Source organism: Martes martes (assembly GCF_963455335.1).
Source record: "Martes martes genome assembly, chromosome: 16".
NCBI classification, from domain to species: Eukaryota; Metazoa; Chordata; class Mammalia; order Carnivora; family Mustelidae; genus Martes; species Martes martes.
This window is the reverse complement of record NC_137904.1, coordinates 39,619,690-39,644,342: the sequence shown is the minus strand read 5'-3', so window position 1 is coordinate 39,644,342 and position 24,653 is coordinate 39,619,690. Positions and strand designations below refer to the sequence as shown.

The window sequence follows — 24,653 nt, the reverse complement described above, 5'->3', positions numbered from 1 at the left end:
TCAGGAAACTAGCTAGGCAGTTATGGGGCCCACAGGTGGTTGGCACCAGGATGAGGGAGCTAGAACATGAGAATGGGACAGTGAGATCAGAGGCTGTGAAGGCGAATCAGTTTCCACAAGTAAATCTCAGAAAAGGACCAGCGTGTGCTGGAGATCTGGGGGGTGGGGGTTCAGTGGGGCTATTTCTCCATGCACCTGTGGCACTTAGAGGGCCCCCCCGTTTGCGGCTCCAGACCCCATAGGGCCTCCGGGGGAGGTTGTGGAAGGGCTGCAGTTTAAAGAGAAACACACACAGAAAGGGGTCCAGGGGTGACCCCCACAAGATGTGGAACCAAAAGGAAATAAACCTCTTGCTTCTTCTTTCATAAAAAATGAAGAGGGGCGCCCAGGTGGCTCAGTCGGTTGGGTGTCTCCCATCGGCTCAGGTCCTGATCCCAGGGTCCTGGGATCAAGCCCCGCATGGGGCTTCTTGCTCAGTGGGGAGCCTGCTTCTCCCTCTCCCTCTGCCTGCCTCTTCCCCTGCTAGTGCCCTCCCTTTCTCTCTCTCTCTCTCTCTGTCAAATAAATAAATAAAATCTTAAAAAATAAATACATAAAGAAAATTTTAAAAGAACAATCCTTGTATAGATGATCCAAGACCGATGATCATAGAACACACACGTGGAAGCTCTCTTTAAGCCATGAGATTCACTTTGTATATTCTGGAAGCCTTGGGAAGTCCGGAGTTTGAATCCCAGCTTGGCTACTTATTGGCATTTCTTTGAGCTTCATTCCCAAATGAAGGTGGGTGTGTATCTTGGTCAGGGAGTGGCTATGAAGATCACAAGAGATCTAAGAATGGAGTCTTTAGGAGAGAACTGGCATGAAGACGCATCGGTAAATGTCAATTCTCATTATTCTGAAATGCGCTGTTTCACCTAAAATGTATTAGACATTTTCCATCTCGTTAAATATAGAGAGTGTCTTCATTTTTTTTAATGGCATAGGTTTCTTTCGTACAGATGCTCTGTATTTACTTATCTAATCCCTTACTTAAAAAATAAAGTGTTTTTTCTCAATTCTTTGCTAAGTAGCAATTAATGTCCTTATTCATATCTTTAGGCATTCATGTGTTTTATTCATTGCTTGTTTTTTAGGATAGCATGACTGGCCGAAGGATTTGCATATTCAAATGTTGATAGATATTACTAAATCAGAAGTGATCCAGATTTGAGAGTTCTGAAGCTAATATAATTCAAGCTGCTGTCTTTGTAAAAAAAAAAAAAAAGACAAAATTACAAAACTCAAATTTAATGCAAATGGGATATTAATGTGAGAAAATAATTTGCCACGCATGAATTGCTGTGTCTTTGAAGATTCAGGCCCTTTTCTTATGAGATTTCTTTCTGCAGTTTGGCAGAAATGCTGACATATCAATGCTTCTTGGTTTGCCATCAACCTCCCTCTTTAATTCCCAGGAAGTCCCAGCTTGAGGCGGTAGGGGAGGAGTTCTGGAACATAAGTTGTATTATGGCTTCTGTCCTCACTGCCCTTTAAAAATCTTGCGCTGGGGGACCTGGGTGGCTCAGTCGTTAATCATCTGCCTTCGGCTCAGGTTGTGATCCGAGGGTCCTGGGATCGAGCCCCACATCAGGCTCCCTGCTCGGTGGGAACCCTGGTTCTCCCTCTCCCACTCCCCCTGCTGTGTTCCCTCTCTTGCTGTCTCTCTCTGTCAAATAAATAAATAAATAAATAAAATCTTTTTAAAAAATAAAATAAAAATCTTGTGCCAGTTTTACACCCTGGCCCATTTCTTCACATCCTCGCCAACATTCTGTATTATCAATTGTTCTTGTTTTCGTGTCGGGATTAACAGTCATGTTACTGGTCTTCTCTAGTTAGGGAGCTTTTGTTGGGCAATACTGAGGACAGCGCTATAATCCACGGGCTCTGTGCTGAATACCCCCGCTCGTTATCCCGGGATAAGCTCGCAGACTGGCTGCTCGGAGCCAAGGACACCACAGACTGGCCCCTGCAGCGGGGACGGCCTCTCGTTTAGCTGAAACTGCTCTGCAGGACGGCCTCGCTGTCCTCTTCGACAAGAATACCTGTCATGGAATTTTGAAATGAGACTCAGACTCCTCTGGAAAGACAGCAGTCTCTGGTTTGGGCAGAGGATTGGTGATTTGTTCTATTTTGCCCTGTAATGACTTTTCATTTATTCCAGAACCAGACAGAATTCTGAATTACTTTCAATATACACGCGATATTGGAATAACAGCTTTTTGGGCCCAGTGGTATAATAATCCAGATGAATAACCAAAAAGATTGAATTTAGAATACCAGATGCTGAAGTGGCAAAGAGTAGGTCTCTCCCTCCCTTCCCACCCTATCTCACCCTGCAAATACACATACGTGGTACACACACCACACACACAGGCAACACACACACATACCACACACCACACACACACATGCACATACACCACACGCATAGGCACCGCACACATACACCACATGCCAGATGCACACAGACACACACCAAACACACATACCACACACACCACACACAAGCACCACATGTGAGATACACACCACACACACACACATACACACCACACCACACCACACAGGCACCACATGTGAGACACACACACCACACAAACACAGACACCAGACACACCATACCACACATACACCACACATCACACACGTGCCACACCATACCACACATACCACACCACTCACACCACACACTCACACCACATATATGCACCAGACACACACACCACACACCCAAGCACCATACACACATCACACACTAGACACACACATACCACACATCCCATAGTTTTTGGCCACCCCTTGAAAATAAGTTGCAGACATTACAATATCAATATTTTCCACTTTTATTGATCTCTTGGGAAACAAATGCCTCATGGTTGTTCTGCTCTGATTTGTGAGGCGGACATCTTTCCCGATGCTTACCTGCCACACGTCGTCCTTCTTCCTTGAGTGTGTGGCAGGTCTGTGTTTCACGTGTCCGTGCCACTCGGTCTGTTTTTGTGGAAAGTTCTCTGTGATCGAATGATGAGGCCCTGTTAATTAACTTGTACTGCAGCATCTTGAACATTTGCTTAACCTCGCCCTCAATTTTCTCCACTTGTAAGACAAGGACAAAAGTGCTGGGGAGGATTTCCCTGAGGAAACCGGCAGGAGGACCTTGCAAGGCGGGGTGTTGCTGTGCTCTTTCTGCCTTCAGGTCACATACCCTGTGGGACATTGACCCGGCGCTGCCCTTCCCCACTGACAGTGCCCATCTTTTTCATAAATCAGAATCACCACACTCCCAACTTGTCTTAAAAATCTCTACAGAGGGGCGCCTGGGTGGCTCAGTGGGTTAAACCCTCTGCCTTTGGCTCAGGTCATGATCTCAGGGTCCTGGGATTGAGCCCCGCATGGGGCTCTCTGCTCAGCAGGGAGCCTGCTTCCCCCTCTCTCTTCTGCCTGCCTCTCTGCCTACTTGTGATCTCTGTCTGTCAAGTAAATAAATAAAATCTTTTTAAAAAAAAGTCTCTACAGACATTCCTTTTTTTTTTTTTTTAAGATTTATTTATTCAGGGGAGCCTGGGTGGCTCAGTGGGTTAAAGCCTCTGCCTTCGGCTCAGGTCATGACCCTGGGGTCCTGGGATCGAGCCCCGCATTAGGCTCTCTGCTCAGCATGGAGCCTGCTTCCCTTCCTCTCTCTCTGCCTGCCTCTCTGCCTGCTTGTGATCTCTGTCTGTCAAATAAATAAATACAATCTTTAATTAAAAAAAAAGATTTATTCATTCATTTGAGAGAGACACACACAGAGAGAGCACAAACAGGGAGGAGAGGCAGAGGGAGAGTGAGAAGCACACCCCCTGCTGAGCTGGCACCCCAACGTGGGACCCAATCCCACCACCTGGAGGTCATGATCTGAGCTGGAGGCAGAGGTTAACCATCTGAGCCTCCAGGCGCCCCCCACAGACATTCCTAGAAATGACATTGTAAAGCAGGTGGTTATCCAGTGGTTCTGGTTTCCCTCTTGGGGCCATATTCCAGTTGGGGGCAACCTTCTGGACCACAGCCTCGAGTCCAGTAAGCTATATTCTGAACAACAAGCAATATGCCATGCGCTGCTCTGTGCTCCTGAACAGGGGCGGGGGTGGGGGGTGCACATCCATGTATGAGATGGGTTGGTTGGGCCAATAGTCACAGTGTCCCGTGAATGGTACAGAGGACACACACACTGCTTTCCCATCTGCCTGCGTTCTCAGGAAGGAAAACCCTGCTGCATTCAGAAAGGAGATTCTTTCTTTCTTTGAGTAATTTCTAGAACAGAGATCACCAACAGATGTGTCTGCTAGGCTTGCCCAGCATGAGTTATCAAGGGATGGATGGATTTTGCATAGAAGTGACACAGGCTGTTTTTATTTTTTGTGACAAAGTGGCAAATAGAGGACACAATCTGTCACTGAATGTAGTTTACCAATTATGAGTGAAGCAACACTAGCTTAAGTCGTAGGAGAGTTTTCTTTTAAACTCTGTACCGAAGTACACCGTGAGTTTAGCAAAGGGCACATAGGTTAAGTGCTTCCTTGGTGACTTTTTGATAAAATATACACGTCCTTATAACCAGTACCCAGATGGCCACTCTCCTGATCTCCATCAGCGTAGATTACTTTTGACTGTTTTGTACGTAGAAATGGAATCCTACAGTATATACCTTTTTCTATCAGGTTCCTTTAACTTTTTTTTTTTTTGATGAGTTTCTTTCATGTTGTTGGGTATAGTCATGGTTCATTTGCTGTCGCTATTGTATAACCCTGCCCTACTGTGGATGGGTTGGGTGGTTTCCATATTGGAGATAACACAAAAATCCTCATACCCGTCTTTTGGTGAGCGCATCTCTGAATTCTGTTGGGTATATGCTTCAGAGTGGAATTATTCACATTGTTTTTTTAAAGTGTCCAATTCAGTAGTTTTTAGTGCAGTGATGGGTATGTGCAAGAATCACCACAGTCAGTTTTAGAACATTTTCCTCACCTCAAAGAGAAACCCCATACCATTAGCGGTCACCTCTGTATCCTTTCTTCCCCTCAGCCCTAAGCAATCACGTAATCTACTTTCTGTCTCTATAGATTTGCCTATCTCAACATTTCATATGCATGCAATTCTACCATATGTGGCTTTCTGTGTCTGGCTTCTTTTGCTTGTAATATCGTCAGGGTTTATCCATGTCGTAGTGGGTATTACTCCTTCATTTCCCTTTCAGGGCCAAATAATATTCCACTGAATGGATCGTCCCTATTTTGTTTATCCATTCATCCGTTGCTGGAACCACTAGGTTGTTTTCACCTTTGGCTGTTTTGTGAATAGAATTGCTATGAACATTCATGCACAAGTCTGCATTTGAGCACCTGTTTTCAATTTTGGGGGGGTCAACACCTAGGAGCAGAATTGCTGGGTCATAAACTCTATGTTTAACTTTTTGGAGAAACACCAAACTGGTCTCCACATTGGCTGTGCCATTTTACATTCCCCCTGGTGATACCCAGAGGTTCCAGTTTCTGCACATGCTCACCAGCACTTGTTATTTTGTTTTTGGTTTTTATTTTGGTTTTGTTTTGTTTTGTTTTAAAGATTTTATTTATCCATTTGCCAGAGATCACAAGTAGGCAGAGAGGCAGGCAGAGAGAGGGGGGAAGCAGGCTTCTTGCTGCGCAGAGAGCCCGATGTGGGGCTCGATCCCAGGACCCTGGGATCATGACCTGAGCCGAAGGCAGAGGGTTTAACCCACTGAGCCATTCAGGCGCCCCGGTTTTGTTTGTTTTATTCTAGCCTTCCAAGTGCGTGTAATGTGGTAGCTCACCGTACCTTTTGTTTGTATTTCATGTGCTTATGGACCATATATCTTCTTTGGAAAAATGTCTATTCAGTGTTTCACTCATTTGTTAATGGGTCGTTATGTGCATTATTTATAATTCACGCATTTGGTGATTCCACTGAGTACCTCTTACATTCCAGGCACTGTGAGGCACTGGGGATAGAACCATGAACATTTTAGTTGCTAACAATAAAACATCAGAGAATTCTTAAAAAAACAAACAAACAAAAAAACCCAAACCCTTGTTTCCTGGCAGCAGATGTGCCCCTGAATTCTCAAGTGCCAACTCTCTGAGGGGATCTTTAGGTGGGGTTTCATCTCCAGTTCCTGGCTCCCGCGTATTTATATGTTCTACAATACCCAACCCAAGTAGCTGAAAGCTTCGCTAAACATTGAGAGTAGTCTCTCCTTATCCATGGGTGATACGTTCCAGGAGCCCTGGTGGATGCCTAAAACCACAGCTAGTACCGAAGCCTGTATGTACAAAGCTTTTCCCTATCCATACATACTGATGAAGTTTAATTTATAAATTGGGCACATAAGAGATTAACAATAACAGAATAATTATAACAATATACTATAATAAAAATTAGGTGAATGTGGTCTCTCTCTCTCTCTCAAAATATCTTATTCTCCTATACTCACCCTTCTGTGATGACGTGAGATGATAAAATGCCTACGTGATGAGATGAAGCGAGTGAATGACGTCGACATGTGACGTAACGTGAGACTACTGCTGACCGTCTGAGCGTCTGACTGACCGCATGTCAGAAGGAGGCTCCTCTGCTTAACCGTAGGTAGCTGCAGAAGACAGGAGGACTCTTGGACTTTAGTTCTTTGAGTTGGGAGCCATAGGGACTGTTGGCTCTCTTCCAACTCCGTAAGCTTCCCAGCCAAATTGAAATAATGATAATAATAACAAACAAAAGCCACTTGTCCCCTAAGCTAATCTCTACTGTCCTTTTCAGGGTTAGGTGGAATGTCTGCCACTCGTTTAAGAACAGAAAAAGCAGTGGCTCCCTCCTTTTGCCCAAGGGCTTTGGGGCATGTCTGAGGAAGGAGGGAAGTAGAATCTACTGTTTGCGCTTGGGGTTTCGAAACAATGGGTGGTTCTCACATCTGTGAGCAAAGTGCATTCATCCGAGTTTCTGGGTCTCTTAAGTCCTTTGGACGAGCCACCTGTGTCTGCTTCAGTCCTGCCCTGCTCCAATCCCTGTTTCTCGACGTCAATTAATAAACAGTTGTGGAAAATATAAAATGGAGATTTGACAATCTGGGGGATACGTCCAAAGCCTAGAGAACAGAATTGCCCACGCATATCTTTCTCCCCGAACTGTGTGGGGGTGACGGGTGGTCCTCGGCTGCAGAACCAGCTACTACCAGCCCGAGCAGACCACTTGGCCTCTTTGCACTCTACCCTCTTTACCTGGAGAATGGGAGTTCATGCTTTCCACCTGCCCTTCTTAGGATTTGCGTAGAATATGTCAGAGAAACCCACTCTCACCGTGGCTTCAAGGAGATGGGAGTTTTTTTTCTGGGAGACAGCCGGCCCATGGCAGCACGGTACGCCCTGCTGTTGACATCGGCTCTGCGGTGTCCAAGCTCACCAGGTGGCCCAAGATGGCTGCCATTCTCTTCCTGTCAGAGATGATTTTCCAGCCAGTGAAGGACAAAGAAAAGGTGTCCCTTCCCGGGAAGGAAAGTTGCACATGTACCTCTCTGTAGATCTCCCTGGGCAGACCACCTGTGAGGGAAGCTTGGGAATGCGGTCTGGGGTCCGCATGGCCATGGCCAGCTGAACACCCCGAGGGTGCTTTATTAAGGACAAGGGCCTACTGGGGGCCTCTATCACAGCACCTATCAGAGCTGCCCTGAAGATAAGGGATGTAACACACGTGACAACTGAAACGGGCTTCTTTTCTGTTTTTTGTTTTGTTTTGTTTAGCGGGGATTAGAGGGGTGGGGAGAGGTTGTACATAAATCAACCTGTTGACTTACCAGCTAGAATTTCCAGGAGGCTACTGTCTGGTCTGAAATCCACGGTGAATGAGTAGAAACCCAGGTTCTGAACTAAAGAGGACGCCTGGTCACTGTGAGAATAAGAGAAAGCCTGTTGTCAGGCTCTGTTGACAACAAAGCCATTCAGGTGGCTGAGATCTGCCCTTGGCCGCCTCCTGATGCCAATGCTGGGCTAGGCGAGGCCGCCTGCCGGGACTTCGAGGGCCCCGGTCATAACTGAATGTGAAAAATGTGGATATATTAGGATGTGCCAATTGTAAGCAAATCAAAGCAAATTTATCTTTTTTGCTTATTTATTAGACTGCGCGTATAAGTGAAATCATGCGATGTTTGTCTCTCTGCATAACTAACATCACGTCCTCCAGCTTCATCCTAGTTGTTACAAATGGAATTTGACTTTTCTTTTCCCCCAAAACTGGCTTAAATTTAAAGAGGGAGTGTATTGTCTTTTGGCGGTGAAAAGTCCAGAGGAAGGTAGACATCCCATGCGGCTGGGCCTGGGGATTCAAAGCCTCACGGTGAAGTCTGTGGCTGTGTCTTCCTGTCTCTGTCTCTATGTCTCTCTCCCTGCTTAACCCTGTGTTCAGTTTGTCCTTAAGCCAGGTTCTCTCCACGTGCTTGTCCTTACAACCATCGCTTTGGCAAACCCCAAGAAAAAGAGCATGCTTTTTCCCAGTGGGCAAACATGCATGCCCTCGACTACATGTCTGTGAGGTAGGGATTTGGGGTACGCAGTCTCTTTTGAGGTGACCATTGAGCGACCATTGGGAATCTGCTCAACAACTCATTAGGTTATCAGCCTGTGGGTGATGGGTGTGGGCCTTACAGGACCGCAGAGTCCTGCTGTCTGGGCTGTTTTCTGCCCCAGCTCATCTGCAGGAACCACGTGGCCTAGGTGACTCACCATAACCCTTTTAACCCCGGCGGGGGCAGCTGGGTGGCTCAGTCAGTTAAGCGTCCAACTCTTGATCTCAGCTCTGGTTTTGACCTCGGGGTCATGAGTTCAAGCACCACACTGGGCTCCACCCTAGGCATGGAGCCTACTTAAAAAAAAAAAAAAGAAAGAAAGAAAGAGGGACGTCTGTGTGGTTCAGTCAGTTAAATGTCTGCCTTCAGTTCAGGTCATGATCCCAGGGTCCTGCGATTGAAGGAAGAAAAGATTAACTAGGTCATTTAGATAATATCCCCTTTCGGGGCACCTGGGTGTCTCAGTGGGTTAAAGCCTCTGCCTTCGGCTCAGGTCATGATCTCAGGGTCCTGGAATCGAGCCCCAAATCAGGCTCCCCGCTCAGTGAGGAGCCTGCTTCCTCCTCTCTCTCTGCCTACCTCTCTGCCTACTTGTGATCTCTGTCTGTCAAATAAATAAATAAAATCTTAAAAAAAAAAAAAGATAATATCCCCTCTCACCTGAGAATAACCAGCGGATCCAGTCCTTAAACTAGTCATAGGTGGGGAAGCGGAGGCCTAGAGAGGAGAATCCCCATGTCTTTACTTGGATTCCCCAGAGAACAAGGACTGTAGGTGGTTTGTAGTGCTGGGAGGCAGAAGTGAGGGGAAAGAGACCGGAAGAGAAGCAGGCATAGAGCGTGTTATGGAAGTTGCAGCCAAGGCAACAAGGGCTTTACCCACTAGGACCTCTGAGAAGGTACAGACACCTCCCAGATCTGTTCAGCTGCAGAAGGGGAGAACTGAAGCTCCCCAAAAAGACAGAATCCCAAGGAACTGTCCCAGTGGCAGAAACCACAGATGCTCCATGGAGGTGACATGGGACACTGAAGGTGTCTGTGGCAGGTGCCCATCCCGCCAGCAGCATACCTGGGATGAGACCCCAGACACTCCTGCCACCCCAGCTCCGATCCCAGCCTGGTGGTCACCTACTCCCCACCAAGCTATCGGGGGTGTTCTCACTGTGGAACTCCTCCTCATCTTCCTGGTCCAAAGCGGCAGCCAGGCCGAGCAGCCTCCCCACCAGCCTGCCTCGTGGCCCGCATCTTGGAAGAGGGCAGCAGGCTCCTCTCCCATTTAGGGGGAAACCCCATTTTGCTCCCCTCTGCCCTGCATATCTGGTTCTTCCCAGAAATTCTCCCCCACAAGACCCAGGCAGTCAATCAACAGAAGATACACATTGTCTTTCTGGCACAGCAGCTGGAATGGTCACCGCTGTCCCTCAGGTCCCACGCCGCACCCTCTCTGAGGGGAACAGGGTCTGAGGCCTGTTGTGCTCCTCGCTGCCCACCAGCCAAGGCCTCAGCAGGAGCCCGGCCCCTGTCACCCAGAGGGGCCGGTGAGCACAGGGAGGCCTAAGCCCACCATGTGATACTTTTACCTCTGGGGGCCTTTTCTGCTTTTGTTTTTTTAAAATAATTAATAGTTAAGTTGTTTTTGTTTTTGAGTACAGTTTGAGAGTTATAAAATAACCAAGCCTTTCTCTTGGGCCCGGGGTCCTGGAGAGGGTGGGGGACGGTTTCTCTAACAGCCCCTCCCACGTCCCTGCCTGGCATCATGGAGCCCATGTCCCCACAACCCTGTCTCCCCACAGCTCCAGAGAGGCGGATGCCACCGCCCCCCTGCCGGTTGGAGGCCTCAGCTATGTCCAGGGCTTCACAAACAATAGTCTTCTCCACAAGACTGTGGGGCAGTGCCTGGAAGCCACAGCACAGAGGGTCCCTGACAGAGAGGCCTTGGTCGTGTCCCAGGAAAACATCAGGTTGACCTTTGCCCAGCTCAAGGAGGAGGTGGGTCCTGGTCTGAGCCCGAAGGTGGGCGGGTGCTGGGGGGGGTGGAACTGCAGGGCAGCGGCAGGCTGTGGGGGCGGGGGAGGGGTGAGTGGCTGGGGCTGCCTGAGGACTGGGCGGGGGGAGGGGCATAGCAGGAAACGGGGCAGCACTGAGGCAGAAGAGGCCACCTGCCCCTGATGTCCCCTGTACCTCTCCCTCCTGGGATACTTGTGAACTCTGCGTAGCTCCAGACCCATGGAGGCCTGGGAATCTGCCCATCCCTCATTCTCAGTGGGATCTGACGGCAACCCCTGGACCAAGGGCAGAGGTGGGAGTCACGGGCCCCTTCCCGCTCACCCGCCTCTCACCTCTTGTGCTCTGTCTGTCTACACCAGGTGGACAAAGCCGCTTCTGGGCTCCTGAGTCTTGGTCTCGGCAAGGGCGACAGGCTGGGCATGTGGGGACCCAACTCCTATGCATGGGTGCTCATGCAGCTGGCCACCGCCCAGGCGGGCATCATTCTGGTGAGCAGGGCCTTGACCAACACAGCTGAGTGTGTAGGGGTGCATAATTCAGGGGGACTCTCCGGCTCCTCGGCCCCCAAACCACCAGAAGGTAGGGCTTTCTTCTGAAGCCTACCACGGAGGCCCTGGAAGTATAGAGCACTGCCTCTGACTTCACGATGTTTCTGTGCCTCCTAAGAATGGAGGGGCAGGGAGAGGGGCAGGGTTGAGTCAAGATACTGACTGACATCCCCTCGCTGTCTCCACCAGGTGTCGGTGAACCCAGCCTATCAGGCTATGGAACTAGAGTATGCACTCAAGAAGGTAGGACCCTCTCCTTGGGGAGGGGCCTGGCCAGCCCTGCCAGATGGGGTGGGGGGTCAGGGAGGGCCTGCACAGGTGGGGGACCCCCCCGAGTCTATCCTTCCTTAGAGGGTGGGAGGAGAGGGTGGTTGGTTAGACACGAGGCCGTTGTGTGTGTTGAAGGGGGCACGTGTGTGTGTCAGAGTGGTGGTGGATGGGTGAGGCGGTGTGTGTGTGAGAGAGAGATAGAGAGTAATGGCTAGAACTACTCAGAGCCCCCACCTGGAGCTCCCCGCTGACCGTGCTGGGGGGGCACGGCTCCATCCCCACAGGTAGGCTGCAAAGCCCTCGCTTTCCCCAAGCAATTCAAGAGCCAGCAATACTATCAAATCTTGAAGCAGATCTGTCCAGAGTTGGAGAAGGCCGAGCCAGGGGCCTTGAACAGTCAGAGGTGAGGGTGTCCCACATTGGGAAGGGCACATGGTATGGCCCCCCAGCCCCCACACCCCTGGGGATGAGGTTCATGTCTGCCCAGGCTCTGACTCTCGCCACCCTCCCTACTCGCAGGCTCCCAGACCTGACCACGGTCATCTCGGTGGATGACCCTCTGCCGGGGACCCTGCTCCTGAAGGAGGTGGTGGCGGCCGGAGGCGAAGAGCAGCATCGGGCCCACCTCCAGTACAGCCAGCAGTTCCTGTCTTGCCATGACCCCATCAACATCCAGTTTACCTCGGTAGGGCAGAGGCCTCCAGGCCCCGCACCCCGGCTGGCATGCTCCCCCCTGCCCACCCCGGTGACACTTGCCCAAGATAGAGGAGATGGCCACAGAGGTCCAGAGGGCAGATGCTCTCCTGGGGCCAGCCCTAGCTGTCCTCTCTGCCCTGGAAAAGTGTTGGCCACTGGTGTCCTTGTCACATGCTCCCCTCCCCTCGTCTTCTCATTGTCAGCACAGGGCCAGATGCACTGGGCCACCACAGGCCAGAGCTGATAGATCCGCATCCCCATTTAGCTGATGAGGAAACTGAGGCCTGGGGTGGGAATCTGCTGGTGGGCCACAGAGTCCTCTGAGCTGCTGTATGAGTGGCTTACTCTCCCCATCTCTGCGTCCCAACACCCGGCACTGAGCGGGCGCTTGCTGAACCTTTGTGAATGCGTGGTCAGTGAATGAACGGATCTGGGGCAATAGGCCCCGTCTCCTGATGCCCCGCTCCATGGCTCTTCCACCCGGGGCCCAGAGTGGGGAAGGAGATGGGGAGCAGGAGGCCAGGCATCACCTGCTTGTCTTAACAGGGGACGACAGGCAGACCCAAGGGGGCCACCCTCTCCCACTACAACATTGTCAACAACTCCAACCTGTTAGGGGAACGGCTTAAGTTGCACCTGAAGGTGAGGGGCCTAGCCCAGGCCTTCCAGGGGGTGGGGGGCACTTGTGGGGCGGGAGGTACTTGTGGGGCTCCCCCTGCTGGCTAGATGAACTGGTTCCTGGGCCTTTGGGCTCCAGGATAGAACCGGCTTCCCGCCTCCATCTCCAGACACCTGAGGAGATGCGGATGGTCTTGCCCAGCCCCTTGTACCACTGTCTGGGGTCTGTGGGGGGCACAATGGTGAGCCTGATGTATGGCACCACCCTCATCCTATCCTCTCCGACCTTTGATGGCAAGAAGGCGCTGGAGGCCATCAGCAAAGAGAGGTGGGCATCAGTGGGCAGCCCCCCCTTCTCACGGGCTGATGAGACCCTCCCATTCCTGACTCCTGGGCCCTAATCCCTTTTGGAGATGTCTCCTCCCTTCAGCCCAGAGAAATGGAGACCAGGGGTAGCAGGGGACTCCCAGGGAGGACCAGTTCCTGCCTCTGAGAGCTTTTCCTTGTTTCCTACTTATGCAGTCTTGGCCCTTACTGCAGGTTCAGGGTGGGATGGGTGAGAAGAGGGAGTTCCCTTCCCCTTCCCAGCCTGATTTTGAGACTCCCCCCACCTTACACAGAGGCTCCTTCCTGTATGGCACCCCCACAATGTTCGTGGACATTCTGAACCAGCCAGACTTCTCCAGTTATGACATCTCGTCCATGCGTGGAGGTGGGATGGGGCCAAGGGTGGCCAGGCCAGGATTGGTCTGGTGAGCTAGATATATGCCCAGTCTTTTATTTAGGGGCAACAAGATCACTGTAGAAAAGTGGGTGGGTGGGAGGCAAATGCTTAGCATCCCTGGACACCAGCCCAAGGCCAGCTGCCAGCTGAAGGAGTAAGTCCAGGGTCAAGGGTGAGAGGGGAATGTTCTTCTCTAGAAGGAGCTATAGGGGAAGGGGGTCCACTGGGCCTGGAGAAGCGGGGAGCTGTGTCAGTCCTCTCTCTGATTCAGGTGTGGTTGGTGGGGCCTCTGCACCCCCAGAGCTGATCCGAGCCATGATTGACAAGCTGAACATGAAGGAACTGGTGGTGAGTGGAAGGAGGCTGGGCTGCGGCTATGGGCAGGGCGCAGGCTGGGCTGGGGTGAGAACAGACTGGTAGGTGTGGGGATGGGTTCAGGCCAGATCTCCAGGGAAGACCCTCTCAGCTGGTCCTCATTCCAGAAAGCAGATGTGAGAAAGTCTGACCTCCAGTAGCTGGTGAATCATAGAAATAGGTGACAGGGGGCCACCTGGGTGGCTCCATCGGTTAAGAGTCTGCTTCCGCTCAAGTCATGATCCCAGAGTCCTGGGATCGAGTCCTGCATTGGGCTCCCTGATCAGCAGGGAGCCTGCTTCTCCCTCTGCCCCTCCCCCCAGCTCATGCAGGCTCGCTCGCTCTCACTCTCTCTCGCAAAAATAAATAAATACAATCTTTTTAAAAAATAGGTGACAGGGGAGTAAATATTACACATACATAAATTTATATTTATGAAAATCTGGGAAAGAAGTGCAGCATGGGAGGGTATGCGGCAAAGCACCAGTGTCCTGCTAGAGTGTCCTGGCAAGTGGGGGGGCCGGGTGGCTGGCGGAGTTGGGGTATGGGCTTATAGACTCTTTCGGGAACAAGGGGTGGGGCAAGGATCTGATGTTTGTTTCCAAATGGAAAGGGGAGCAGAGGGAAGGAGGATTCTGGAAGGCCGGCCATCCTGATGGCCACCCTGTTTTGGTTCTGAAGGACTTGGGGTCTTGGCAACAGCTTCTCTGAGAGGAGCCGTGACGTAGGGCCAGGCGTGCTGGAGCTCTCACTGTCAGGTGGACCTGGGTTCGTACTGGAGCGCCCGAGTCCCCCTGCCAGGACGTGTCTAGATGTGGACAGCTCTGTGTGCCAGCAGAGGCTGTGGGGAGAAGGAGGGGGTCAGGGGTGGGAAGGTCAGTAGTTTCTCCAGCTGAAGGCAGAGGCCGGTCACCAGGACCGGCTGGGTCAGGACCTGTAGTGAGGCAGAGTTTGGTGTCAGAAGCCCAACAACCCAGACGAGGCTTGCAGAGGATAGTGGGAGTCCTGGGCAGTGTCATTTTCCCCCTTAGAGGGGAGCCCAGCCCTCCCCTCCTCTTCTCTACACAAATGGGGAGTCTGCATGCCCCTCTGTGGGGACACCCTCCTCCCTTGCTGGAATCTCCGAGAAGGGAACGGGGAACCTGCCCATCTGTCCCCCACCTGTTTAATGGCGGCCAGCTTTCTTGGACCTCTTAGTGGGGAACTTGCAGCCGCGGAAAGCGTCCGTGTCACGGATGTGCTGGCCTTTGAACTTGGCGGGCGAGGCACAAGTGGCATCAGGGCGGGAAGTCTTGGCTTCCAGCCACCTAGAGAGACAGAGAGTCGCTGGACTTGGGGGAGAGATATGGGAGTGCGGGGGGAGGGGACAGCAAGCCGGGGGCCAGGACGGACTTATCTATAGGGTGGCCTGGAACCGTCATCTTCAATGTGACAAACTCCTAGGCTCCCACACCTACTAGGTAGCAGATCTAGGACATATGGCCCAGATGTTTCCGTGCGGGGCCAGGGTATCTCCGCTCTGTCCCCTGAGAGTGGGTTCCGGGGCGAGGGCCGTGAGGAGGGGGGTTGTTCTCACCTCCGAAGACCCCGGAGCTGGCAGGTACACTTCCAGGGGTTGTTGGTAAGGGTGAGGGTCTCTAGGCTGTCGAAGGGGAAGTTGGAGGGCAGCTGGTTCAAGCGGTTGTTCTCCAGGTGGACGTGTTTCAGGGTGGTCACACCCAGGAAGGCACCGTCGGAGAACTGGGGAGTGAGGTGGACAGGAGTGAGCACCCCAGCCCCAGCAAGGGTCCGGCCTCTCCCAGCACTATGGTCCCAGAGGACAGGGTCCTTCCCTGGACAGAACCAGTGGCTCGACAAGGAGTTTCAGCATGTCTAGGTTCTCTCCGATGATCTAATCTGTACAACCCCCTATTGACATAGGTGCCGGTGTTTCCAAAATGCAGATGGGGTACCAGGCAGGGAGGGGGGGGCGTCAAGTCTCTTGCCCAGGGTCACACTAACGAGTAAACAGTAGCCGCAGGACCACACCCAGCTCCTCTTCCCCTGGCACCATGCTCCCTGCACAAACACTGGACCGGGGAGGCAGCCAGAGTTTGGCTCCAGCGGCCCAAGTTGGCAACTGGTGAAGCTGGTCAGTGTTTGGTGGGATGGGCAATGAGCCCAGGCTCCCCACAACCCCAGGGTCCTGGGACTTCCCCCAACTCTGTCCTCACTGCTCTCTCCCCCACTGCTTGCCAGAAGCTATTTGCGGAGTCTCCTTGGTGGGGCCTTTGGCCCGGCTGGATGGCTCCAGAGGAAACATTCTATTGGGGCCCACATCTTGGCCCAAGCATCACAGTCCTGCCTGGCCTCCCCTGCCCCAGATCAGTCCCTGCTGTCCTGCTCTGCTCCCCACTAAAAGCCCACTCTGGCACTAGTGGGCCACGGGGAACTCTGATTTTATCTCTGGAGGGGCCGGGGCTGCAGATGGGCAGGCTCCATCCACCCAGACAAAGGTTGGCAGCCATCCAGGTATGGTTCTGCCCTCGTCCCTGTGCCTGTGGCTCAGGGAGGGGTGTGCAGTTCCCTGGAACAAGACTGCTCTGGTGACGGTCTTCTACACCTTACCCTGGTCCCCACCCAAGCCTCCTGGCCAAAGCTCCTGTACCAGAGTGATTTTCCAGTCCTGAGGAGGGATTCTGCCCCAACCCCAGGCAGCCCCACCTGGGTATCACAGGCAGAGAGTACTGAGCAAGGCTGTCCAGGAGATGGGTCTGGTGATCGGAGTGGCCAAAGAGTTGTCAGTGGTCTGCAGGACACCGAGGCACAGCCAGTCTTCTCCACAGGGAGACACCTGGAGTCTTGTGCCAAAGGCTGACAGTGCTCTGTGGCTCTCACCTCTGCCCCTTCACAGAGCCCCTGAGTGCTATTCCTGCAGCCTGGGGAAACCCCCGTTTCCTGGGCCCCCCTCAGTAGAAATGGACCTGGGAATGCAGTGGGGTGTGGATGTGTGTGAGCAGGAGGAGAGGGAGGACATTCGCCAGAGCCTCTGGGGGACATGGAGGAGGTCTTCTTCCTGGGGCTGTTTGCTTTCCCCTCACGCCCTGGCCCCCCACCCCACCTCAGCACGTACAGACACCCCCCACCAAGAACAGGGTCTCTTTGTGGGCCTGATCTGACCAGCTCCTCTCGTAAGCTTCTCAATAAACAAACCTTCCTTTATGGGGCGGTAGGATTACTGGAGACAAGAAAAACACAGCAGAGGAGGGATGGAAGGCTCAACAGGCAGAGGGGGCTCCTACCCACAGCAGGGGGGTTCGGGAGCACTGGACATGCCTCCCAGGGGCCACCCCTGGGGCCAGGTCTGTCTATAAGTAGGAACCCTCGGAGGGCAGGGGCTGAGACTGGGGACAGGGAGAGCGGGACAGGATTTAGGGTGGGGATGAGGCCCGATGAGGGACAGAGGGGGCTGAGCGGCTTGCCTTGGAGACAGCCAGAGAGACAGAAGCAATGTTAGGGGAGAAGGGATGGTGCCCAGTCGTGGCCCCAGATCCGCGGGGCCCCTTGGCAGAAGAGGAGCGGGGGGCGGAGCTCGGCAGCCAGCGGCTCACCTTCTCCAGGTTGGTGTCGTCCAGCCACAGGGTCTCCAGGTACCTGCCAAAAGACTGGAAGGCACTGTCAGGAATGCTTTTCAGGGGGTTGTGGGACAGCTTCAGCTCCTCCACTACCCGTAGCTTGCTGAGAGCCGCCGAGGGGTAGCTGGACAGTTGGTTGCCGTCCAGGTGGAACTTGGCGAGGTTCTCCACGTCGTCCAGAGCCCCGGGCTGCAGCGAGCTGAGAGCGTTTCCGGACAGGTAGAGCCAGCGCAGGTCCTTGGCGCCCTGGAAGGCGCCCGCGCGCAGCTCCCGAATCTTGTTGTTACTGAGCTGCAGGATGAAAAGGTTGACCAGCGGGGAGAGCAGCCCCCGGGGCAGCTCGGTCACCTTGTTGTGGTCCAGGTAGAGGTAGGTGAGCTCGGTCAGGTCGTCGAAGGCGCCCGCACGCAGCACTCGGATGTCGTTGTGGGACAGGTACAGGTAGATGAGCTGCTTGAGGCCCCGGAAGGCGCCGGCCGCCACCTCGCGGATCTGGCAGTGTTGCAGGTGCAGCGACACGAGGTTCGGCATGGCCCGGAACGAGTTGGCCGCCAGCACCGGGAAGTTGTTGCGCTGTAGGTTGAGCAGCTTGGTCTTCTCCGACACCTTGGGGATTTTCTGCAGCCCCACCTTGTCGCAGATGACGTGCTGTAAGTCGCTGTGGCAGTGGCAGTTCTGGGGGCAGGCAGCCAGGGCCGGCAGCAGGCCGGCCAGGAGGCCGAGGCTGAGCAAGAGCATCGGTCGGGCCATGGCCAGGGACACCTGGGGCCGGGGCCTGGGGGTCAGCGGCGGCGGGGAGCGGGCAGCAGCAAGTCCTCGGCACTCTGGGCTCCGGCCCTCTTTATACGGTGGCCCTGACCGCAGCCTGCAGCCGGAGCCAGCTCCTACGTGGAGCATCCAGGCCACCGGGCTTAACTCCCTCCCGTCCGGAGATGCGCCCCCGCCCTCTACCCGGAGGGGCGGGGCCCTGCCCCCAGCTGGCGACTGTGTGGGGGCGGGTCCGTGACCCCCGAGCCTCGTCCCCGAGTCCCAGCACCCTTTCTCCCTTCGCTCAGATCCTGCCTCCCTCCCAACCGCCCCCACCTCCTTTCCTCATCCTTTGGGGGCTGAGGGTGCGGGTGCGGGTGCGTCCAGAGCCCCGAGTTTACACTGGAGAGAGGAGGCGTTCCCGAACTGACTTGTTTGCTCCAGTTCGCGCCCCCGTGGCACCCCCCCATGCACACTCGGCGCGGCGCCCTGGCCCCGGGGAGGGAGGAAGCGGGGCCGGACAGCCGGACGCGAGTCTCGCCGCGGTCGGCAGGCCGGCGGCGCTTTAATGGCACTTTTGTGCGGCGCCCGCCGAGCGTGAGAGCGGCGCTGGCGGCGGGCTCCCCCTTCCGGCTGGACAGCGGGCCAACCCGAAGGAAATGGGGTCTCCTTCCCCGCCGCAGGGGCTGCTCTCTGGCCCCTCTCCCCCAGCCCTGGGGCTTGAGTTTCTGTCCCCTGCACTCCTATCCCGGTTTTCCGCGGTTGAAGGCTAACCCGAAATGTGGAAACAGGGGCGGGGAGTGGGGGGCGTCCCTCAGAACTCGCAGACACATCTGAAGACCGCAGGCACCGAGTGGGGACAACTGAAGGAGTACAGTCGCACCATCTCCCCCTCTCCACCAGTCTCCCCGCCCTTCGTCTCCCTAAAATACCTCCCTCTCCTCATCCCCACCCCCAGTGGTCAGGACCTGCCCCTGAGGGGTCTCTCAGGGTGGCGGCCAGAGTGGCGCCAAGGTGTACTTGGCAGAGGCCACACCTGGGCAGTGGCCCCAGGACTATGGGGTGGGGGGGTCAGATCCTGGCTACCAGGGACCAGCCCTGGATGGCTCTGGTCCTGTGGGCAGCCCTGCCCCGGCTGACCAGGTCTCTGTGTGTCCACTTGCCAGCCACCGTGTCGGGATTCCTGTGGAAAGTGGAGGGGAGGCAGGCAGGGTCTGAGCTCTGGGCTGCAGGGTAGGGGTTGTTGTCTGTGTTTGAGAGGGGGGAGGGGCAGGGCCCCCCCTCCTACCCACCCCCCCACAGTGTTCCAGCTAACACAGAGGAAACTGGGGGAGGCTGGGAGATGGAGGATGGTCAAAGGTCTGTTGTCTTTGCTGATCAGGAGCCTAGAATACAGGGTAGCTAGCCTCTCTCCCAAGCTCCTTTTACCCATTGCCTCTGGGGGGGGTGGGGGGTCATAGTTGGCTCTGAACATTCCCTGGTGGTATTTAGGCTCCTCCAAGGCTGGCTTCTGGTTTTCTGCTGATCAGGATGTTCCAACCACTAGAAGTGTTGGGTGGGGAGGGTGCCACTGGCTTTTAAACACTTGATTTGGCTACATTTTAATTTTGATGGAGGTAAACTTACAGGAAACTCTCCAAAGCTGGGGGATCACCCACCCCAAGCTCAGGCATTGTCCCCCGGTTTCGGGTGGGTAGGTGGGTTGTATCTTTGCAGGTCTCAGCTGGGCCCAGGCAGGCTGGCTTTCTCATCAAGTTTATGAGACCTTCAGTTTGGAAGGGAGGGTCAGGGGATGTTGTGATGTGAGATCAGGAAGGGGGTTCGAAGACAGCCTGGGCCTGAGGGAGAGAAGGCTGGGACATCGGTAACCCAGGGAGTCATGGGCTCAGGCACATGGCTGCTCCAGGAAGCGGAGAAACAGCACTGGCTAGAAAAGAATGGTTTCCCTGCTCTTGATTTTAATTCAGACCTGGGGCCACTGCTCATCGAGCTCGTGTGCTCAGCACTCCTGTGCCTCTGTCTCTGGATCCCTGACCTCTGCCCAGATGCCCTGATGCCCTGTTTCCCACCACTCAGCTGCCTTCTGCTTTCTCCCGGGTTCCTTCCCATTCCCCTAGGGTAGCTCGACCTCCCCTCTGCAGTCTCGGGGCTCCCTCCGAACACCCTTTCCCGATCCTCTAGGTGGCTTACGGAACCACTGAGAATAGTCCTGTAACCTTCGCGAACTTCCCAGAGGACACTGTGGAGCAGAAGGCAGAAAGCGTGGGCAGAATTATGCATCACACAGAGGTGAGCCCCAGCCCAGCCCTTCAGACCCCACCTCCCATCACTCAGCTCAGGCACATCCCCTGGGGACGTTTATTGCCTTCACTTAGAGACGCCCCCCCCAGCTGCAGGGTCCTCCTCGGGCCTGGCCTGGGGCTCTTTCCGTGGGCTGAGGCCTGAGAGGGAAGAGCTGGGGCATTGGCTGAACTCCGCAGCCTCCCTTCCTGTCTGAGGTGTGTTTTTGCCAAGGCCCACTGTCTGTCTCAGGGCAGCCAGGACAGCCTCAAAGAGGAGCCAGAGCACAGCGATTTTTCCTACACAGCTCTTTCTCTCCCACATGCCTCCCCCACCCCCCCACCGCCCTGCCCCGCCTTCCGCAGGGCTCCTCTGTTTGCTTGGCATAAACACTCCAATTCCCAAGCAGCCTGTCCCTCCGAGGGCCCCTTGCACCTTGAAGGCTGACCCAGAGCACCTCTCCCTCTGAAATGCCCAGCCGTGGCTCCTTGCCTGCCCCAGCATGGGCGCTTAAGGCCAGCCTGTGCCTGGTTTCCCCTGGCCCCGCTGGGGTCACTGCCCACACAGCCCTTCTCCAGAGGCTCGCCACCGTCCTGGTGCAGACCTCTCTTGCTCGCTCCATGGCGTGAGTGCACAGCGACATCAGCCCCTTCCCAGCGGCCTGACCGCCTCACTGCCACTCGCTGGGATGCCCACCTGCAAGACAGACAGGGGTAGGCGGAGTTCTCCCCATTTCTCAGATGCAGACCCCGAGGCACACAGACTAGGCTTTTCTTGCACGTTGGCTGTGGCTCCTTTCTCTACTAGGGCTCTCAGACTCTGCCTCTCTGTCTCCTCCTGTTCACATGGCCCGGCCACACCACCTCTTTGGCTTCTTTATTTGCTGCTTAAAGCGAAATAAGAGGAGACTCCCTTCTCTTCTGCACAGTTTGTAATTCTTCAGCTGACCTGGCCCTCCACAGGCCCCCTCCGCTTGCCCAGCACCTCCTCGCCTGGGCCCTTCTTCCAGCCCCCCTCAAGTGTCTGGCTGGCGGTGGATCCACTCCCGTCTTTGTCTCCCTTCCCTGGATTGGGATGGGCAGAACCAGTGGTGGGGGAGGTGGAAAGGCAAAGCCGTCCCCGAGGGCTCCCCCCCACTCCCCAAGGTGAAGCAGCAGGAGGCCCCAGCCTGAGGGTGCTCGGTCCCAGGCCCAGATCGTGAACGTGAAGACGGGGACGCTGGTAGAGCTGAACGCGCCGGGAGAGCTATGGATCCGAGGGTACTGCGTCATGCTGGGCTACTGGGACGAGCCCCAGAAGACCGAGGAGACGATCAGACAGGACAAGTGGTACAAGACAGGGTGAGGAGGCAGCTCGGGGCTGCAGAGAGGCTGGGGCTGGGCGGGCAGGGAGAGGACGCAGTCCGAGGCTGAGCTGGAAACATGAAACTAGGGAGAACCATGTCCGGAAAATCTAAGCCCGGACTCACTGATCTGTCCACTGAGCAAGTTCTTCTCATGCACCTCCCAGGGCTAGCGCTGCTCGGGATGCTGGCCGTCCGAGGGGAGGCAAGATGATGAGGGTCTGCTCTTACTGTCCACATGTCTAAATACCACGAGGACAGTAAAACAGAGTCAGAGGAAAGAAAGCGGCAGTGGTAGAGAGGGGCGCTTCTCTGAGACTGGCAGGGAGGGGGATCAGAGAAAACCTCTGTAAGGTGGATATGTTTGAACTGAGACCCGAATGATTAAAAAAAAAAAAAAAAAGCCCACCATGAAAAGTGTATATACGGAATGTCATGTTCGTGCTATATCCCCCAGACTCTAGAGCAGTGTGAGATACACAGTAGGTGCTGAATAAATGTTTGACGAGTAGGGAAGCGACCCAGTCGGAGGAAGCAGAGGTAAGAGGCCATTCCTGGGCTTCCTCGCAGAGACATCGCGGTGATGGACAAGCAGGGCTTCTGCAAGATCGTGGGCCGCTCCAAGGATATGATCATCCGGGGTGGTGAGAACATCTACCCCGCAGAGCTCGAGGACTTCTTTCACACACACCCGCAGGTGCAGGAAGTACAGGTGAGACACCCAGCCCAGGTGAGCCCGGGTGAGCTCAGGTGAGCCCTCAGGAGGAGGAACTAGGGATGGGCGTGGCAATTTCTAATCTCTGTCTCTGGTCGGGGAAGGTGGTGGGAGTGAAGGACTACCGGATGGGGGAGGAAATCTGCGCCTGCATTCGCCTGAAGAAGGGGGAGAAGACCACAGAGGAGGAGATCAAGGCTTTCTGCAAAGGGAAGGTGGGAGCCTCAACCCGCCCCAAGCTGATGTTGCTTCGTTCTTCAACCCTCTCTCCCTGCCAGCCAGCCAGCCAGCCCTTGGTCCCACTGTCCCAGTCTTCCCCTGCACCCCATCTCCCTAAACCTATGACCTCACCCAGCCTCACGCTTTATCTCCCTCTGGTCTGCAGATCTCCCACTTCAAGATTCCCCGCTATGTCGTGTTTGTCACAAACTTCCCCCTCACCGTCTCAGGAAAGGTATGTAAAGGGACCAGAGAGGAGCAGGGGGGCCTGGGGTCCTAGGTTCCCAGAAGGTCTAGATGGTCCCACTAACGCCTCCCTCAGCGGTGGGCAAAAGAGTCTGCCCAGAGGTTGGCAGTAGAGTGACCAAGTAGCTCATCCTTGTTTGTCCCAGACTTTCCTGGCTTTACCCTAAAAGCTCCTCAGTCTCAGGCAAACCAAGCCAGCTGGTCACTGTTGCTGGCAGAGGCCCCAGCCTGGCTCTCACTCTGTGCTTTTTCCTCTAGATCCAGAAATTCAAACTTCGAGAGCAGATGGAACAACATCTAAACCTGTGAATAAGGGATTGGGGGGGGGTTCCTCCCAGGCCCTCCCTGCCCTTCCCCCACATTCCCGCCTGTCTTTGTGATTTGACATAAAGAGTTTCTGTGTTCTCTTTGGTTGTTGGTCTCTTGCTGGCGTACTGTCTTGGCAGCTCCTATGAGCTGGAGAAGGGAGGAGGCACTTTCAGACCTCCCATTCCTTGTCACGATGGTGCTAAGTACTCTGGCGCGCATTATCGACTTAATTTAATACTCATTCGATCCCTTTGAGATACTGACCCGATTTTTTTTTTTAAGGTATACTCATTGCTTTTTCACATTGTCCAATTGGTCCAGCAAGAAACATTCCTTTTAAAACAATAAAAGCTGGGGCACCTGGGTGGCTCAGTCAGTTAAGCATCTGCCTTTGGCTTAGGTCATGATCTGGGGTTCTGGGATTGAGCCCTGTGTTGGGCTTCCCACTCAGCGGCAAGTCTGCTTCTCTGGTTCCCTCAATTTGTGTGCTCTCTCTCTCTCTCACTCCCTCTCTTTCAAATAAATAAATAAAATCTTAAAAGATTTTATTTATTTATTTGACAGAGATCACAAGTAAGCAGAGAGGCAGGTGGGGGGTGGGGGGTAAGCAGGCACCCCGCTGAGCAGAGAGCCCAATGCGGGGCTCGATCCCAAGACCCTGGGATCATGACCCGAGCTGAAGGCAGAGGCTTTAACCCACTGAGCCACCCAGGTGCCCCAATGATGCTTTATTAATAAATTAATAATAATAAATTAATAAATGCTTTATTAAGATAATATTGCATATACCATCCGATTCACTCATTTAAATTATCTTACTCAATGTAGGTTTTTAGTGTATTCATGGATATGTGGAATCATCCCCTAAATCAATTATTTTTCACTGAAGTACAGTTGACACACAATGTTACATTTGTTTCCCAAAGTCCACTTTAAACATCTTCAACACCTTAAAAAGAAACTCCATAACCCTTAGTTATCATCCCACATCCTGTTATTCCCCATACTCACCCCAAAAACAACCCATCTTTTTTAAATAGATGAGCCTGGGTCTTCCTTGATGCGAGGTCAGATCAAGCATGCTGGAGCTTGACCCAAGAAACAAAACAGCTGGGTTCCAAAAGGAGCATCAGTTTCCAGCTCACAGAGGCCAAAACTTCCCTGCTGCTTTCTGTACTCACCTCCCAGTGTGTCTGCCCCCTCCAGCAGCAGCCTCCTCTTTACTTTTTTTTTTTTTTTAAGATTTTATTTATTTATTTGACAGAGAGCAAGGGAGGGAACACAAGCAGGGGGAGTGGGAGAGGGAGAA

General features: G+C 53.9%; 2 protein-coding genes across 3 annotated transcripts in view; one reads left to right on the top strand and one right to left on the bottom strand.

Annotated features, from left to right (window-relative positions):
- The window catches only part of ACSF2 (acyl-CoA synthetase family member 2), a 34,213-nt gene extending 10,767 nt beyond the window's left edge, over window positions 1-23,446 (top strand). The window contains exons 2-16 of the mRNA XM_080827193.1: window positions 10,449-10,644; window positions 11,022-11,150; window positions 11,400-11,453; window positions 11,765-11,883; window positions 12,000-12,165; window positions 12,723-12,818; window positions 12,965-13,122; window positions 13,415-13,506; window positions 13,790-13,866; window positions 20,415-20,522; window positions 21,702-21,853; window positions 22,426-22,567; window positions 22,675-22,785; window positions 22,956-23,024; window positions 23,294-23,446. Coding sequence (XP_080683319.1) covers window positions 10,449-10,644; window positions 11,022-11,150; window positions 11,400-11,453; window positions 11,765-11,883; window positions 12,000-12,165; window positions 12,723-12,818; window positions 12,965-13,122; window positions 13,415-13,506; window positions 13,790-13,866; window positions 20,415-20,522; window positions 21,702-21,853; window positions 22,426-22,567; window positions 22,675-22,785; window positions 22,956-23,024; window positions 23,294-23,344 — 1,720 coding nt within the window. The 3' untranslated portion in view covers window positions 23,345-23,446. The remainder of the gene's footprint in view (window positions 1-10,448; window positions 10,645-11,021; window positions 11,151-11,399; window positions 11,454-11,764; window positions 11,884-11,999; window positions 12,166-12,722; window positions 12,819-12,964; window positions 13,123-13,414; window positions 13,507-13,789; window positions 13,867-20,414; window positions 20,523-21,701; window positions 21,854-22,425; window positions 22,568-22,674; window positions 22,786-22,955; window positions 23,025-23,293) is intronic.
- On the bottom strand, window positions 14,277-18,315 carry CHAD (chondroadherin). 2 transcript variants are annotated; one of them, XM_080827194.1, is made up of 4 exons: window positions 17,463-18,315; window positions 15,449-15,612; window positions 15,034-15,179; window positions 14,277-14,806 (listed from the first exon to the last, which is right to left on the bottom strand). In XM_080827194.1, the coding sequence occupies exons 1-3, from the start codon at window positions 18,234-18,236 to the stop codon at window positions 15,038-15,040; spliced, it is 1,080 nt and encodes a 359-aa protein (XP_080683320.1). In that variant the 5' UTR covers window positions 18,237-18,315; the 3' UTR covers window positions 14,277-14,806; window positions 15,034-15,037. The 2 variants fall into 2 exon arrangements, with proteins under 2 accessions (XP_080683320.1, XP_080683321.1); XM_080827195.1 differs by having other exon boundaries at window positions 14,278-14,713.
- Window positions 23,447-24,653: the final 1,207 nt, after the last annotated feature.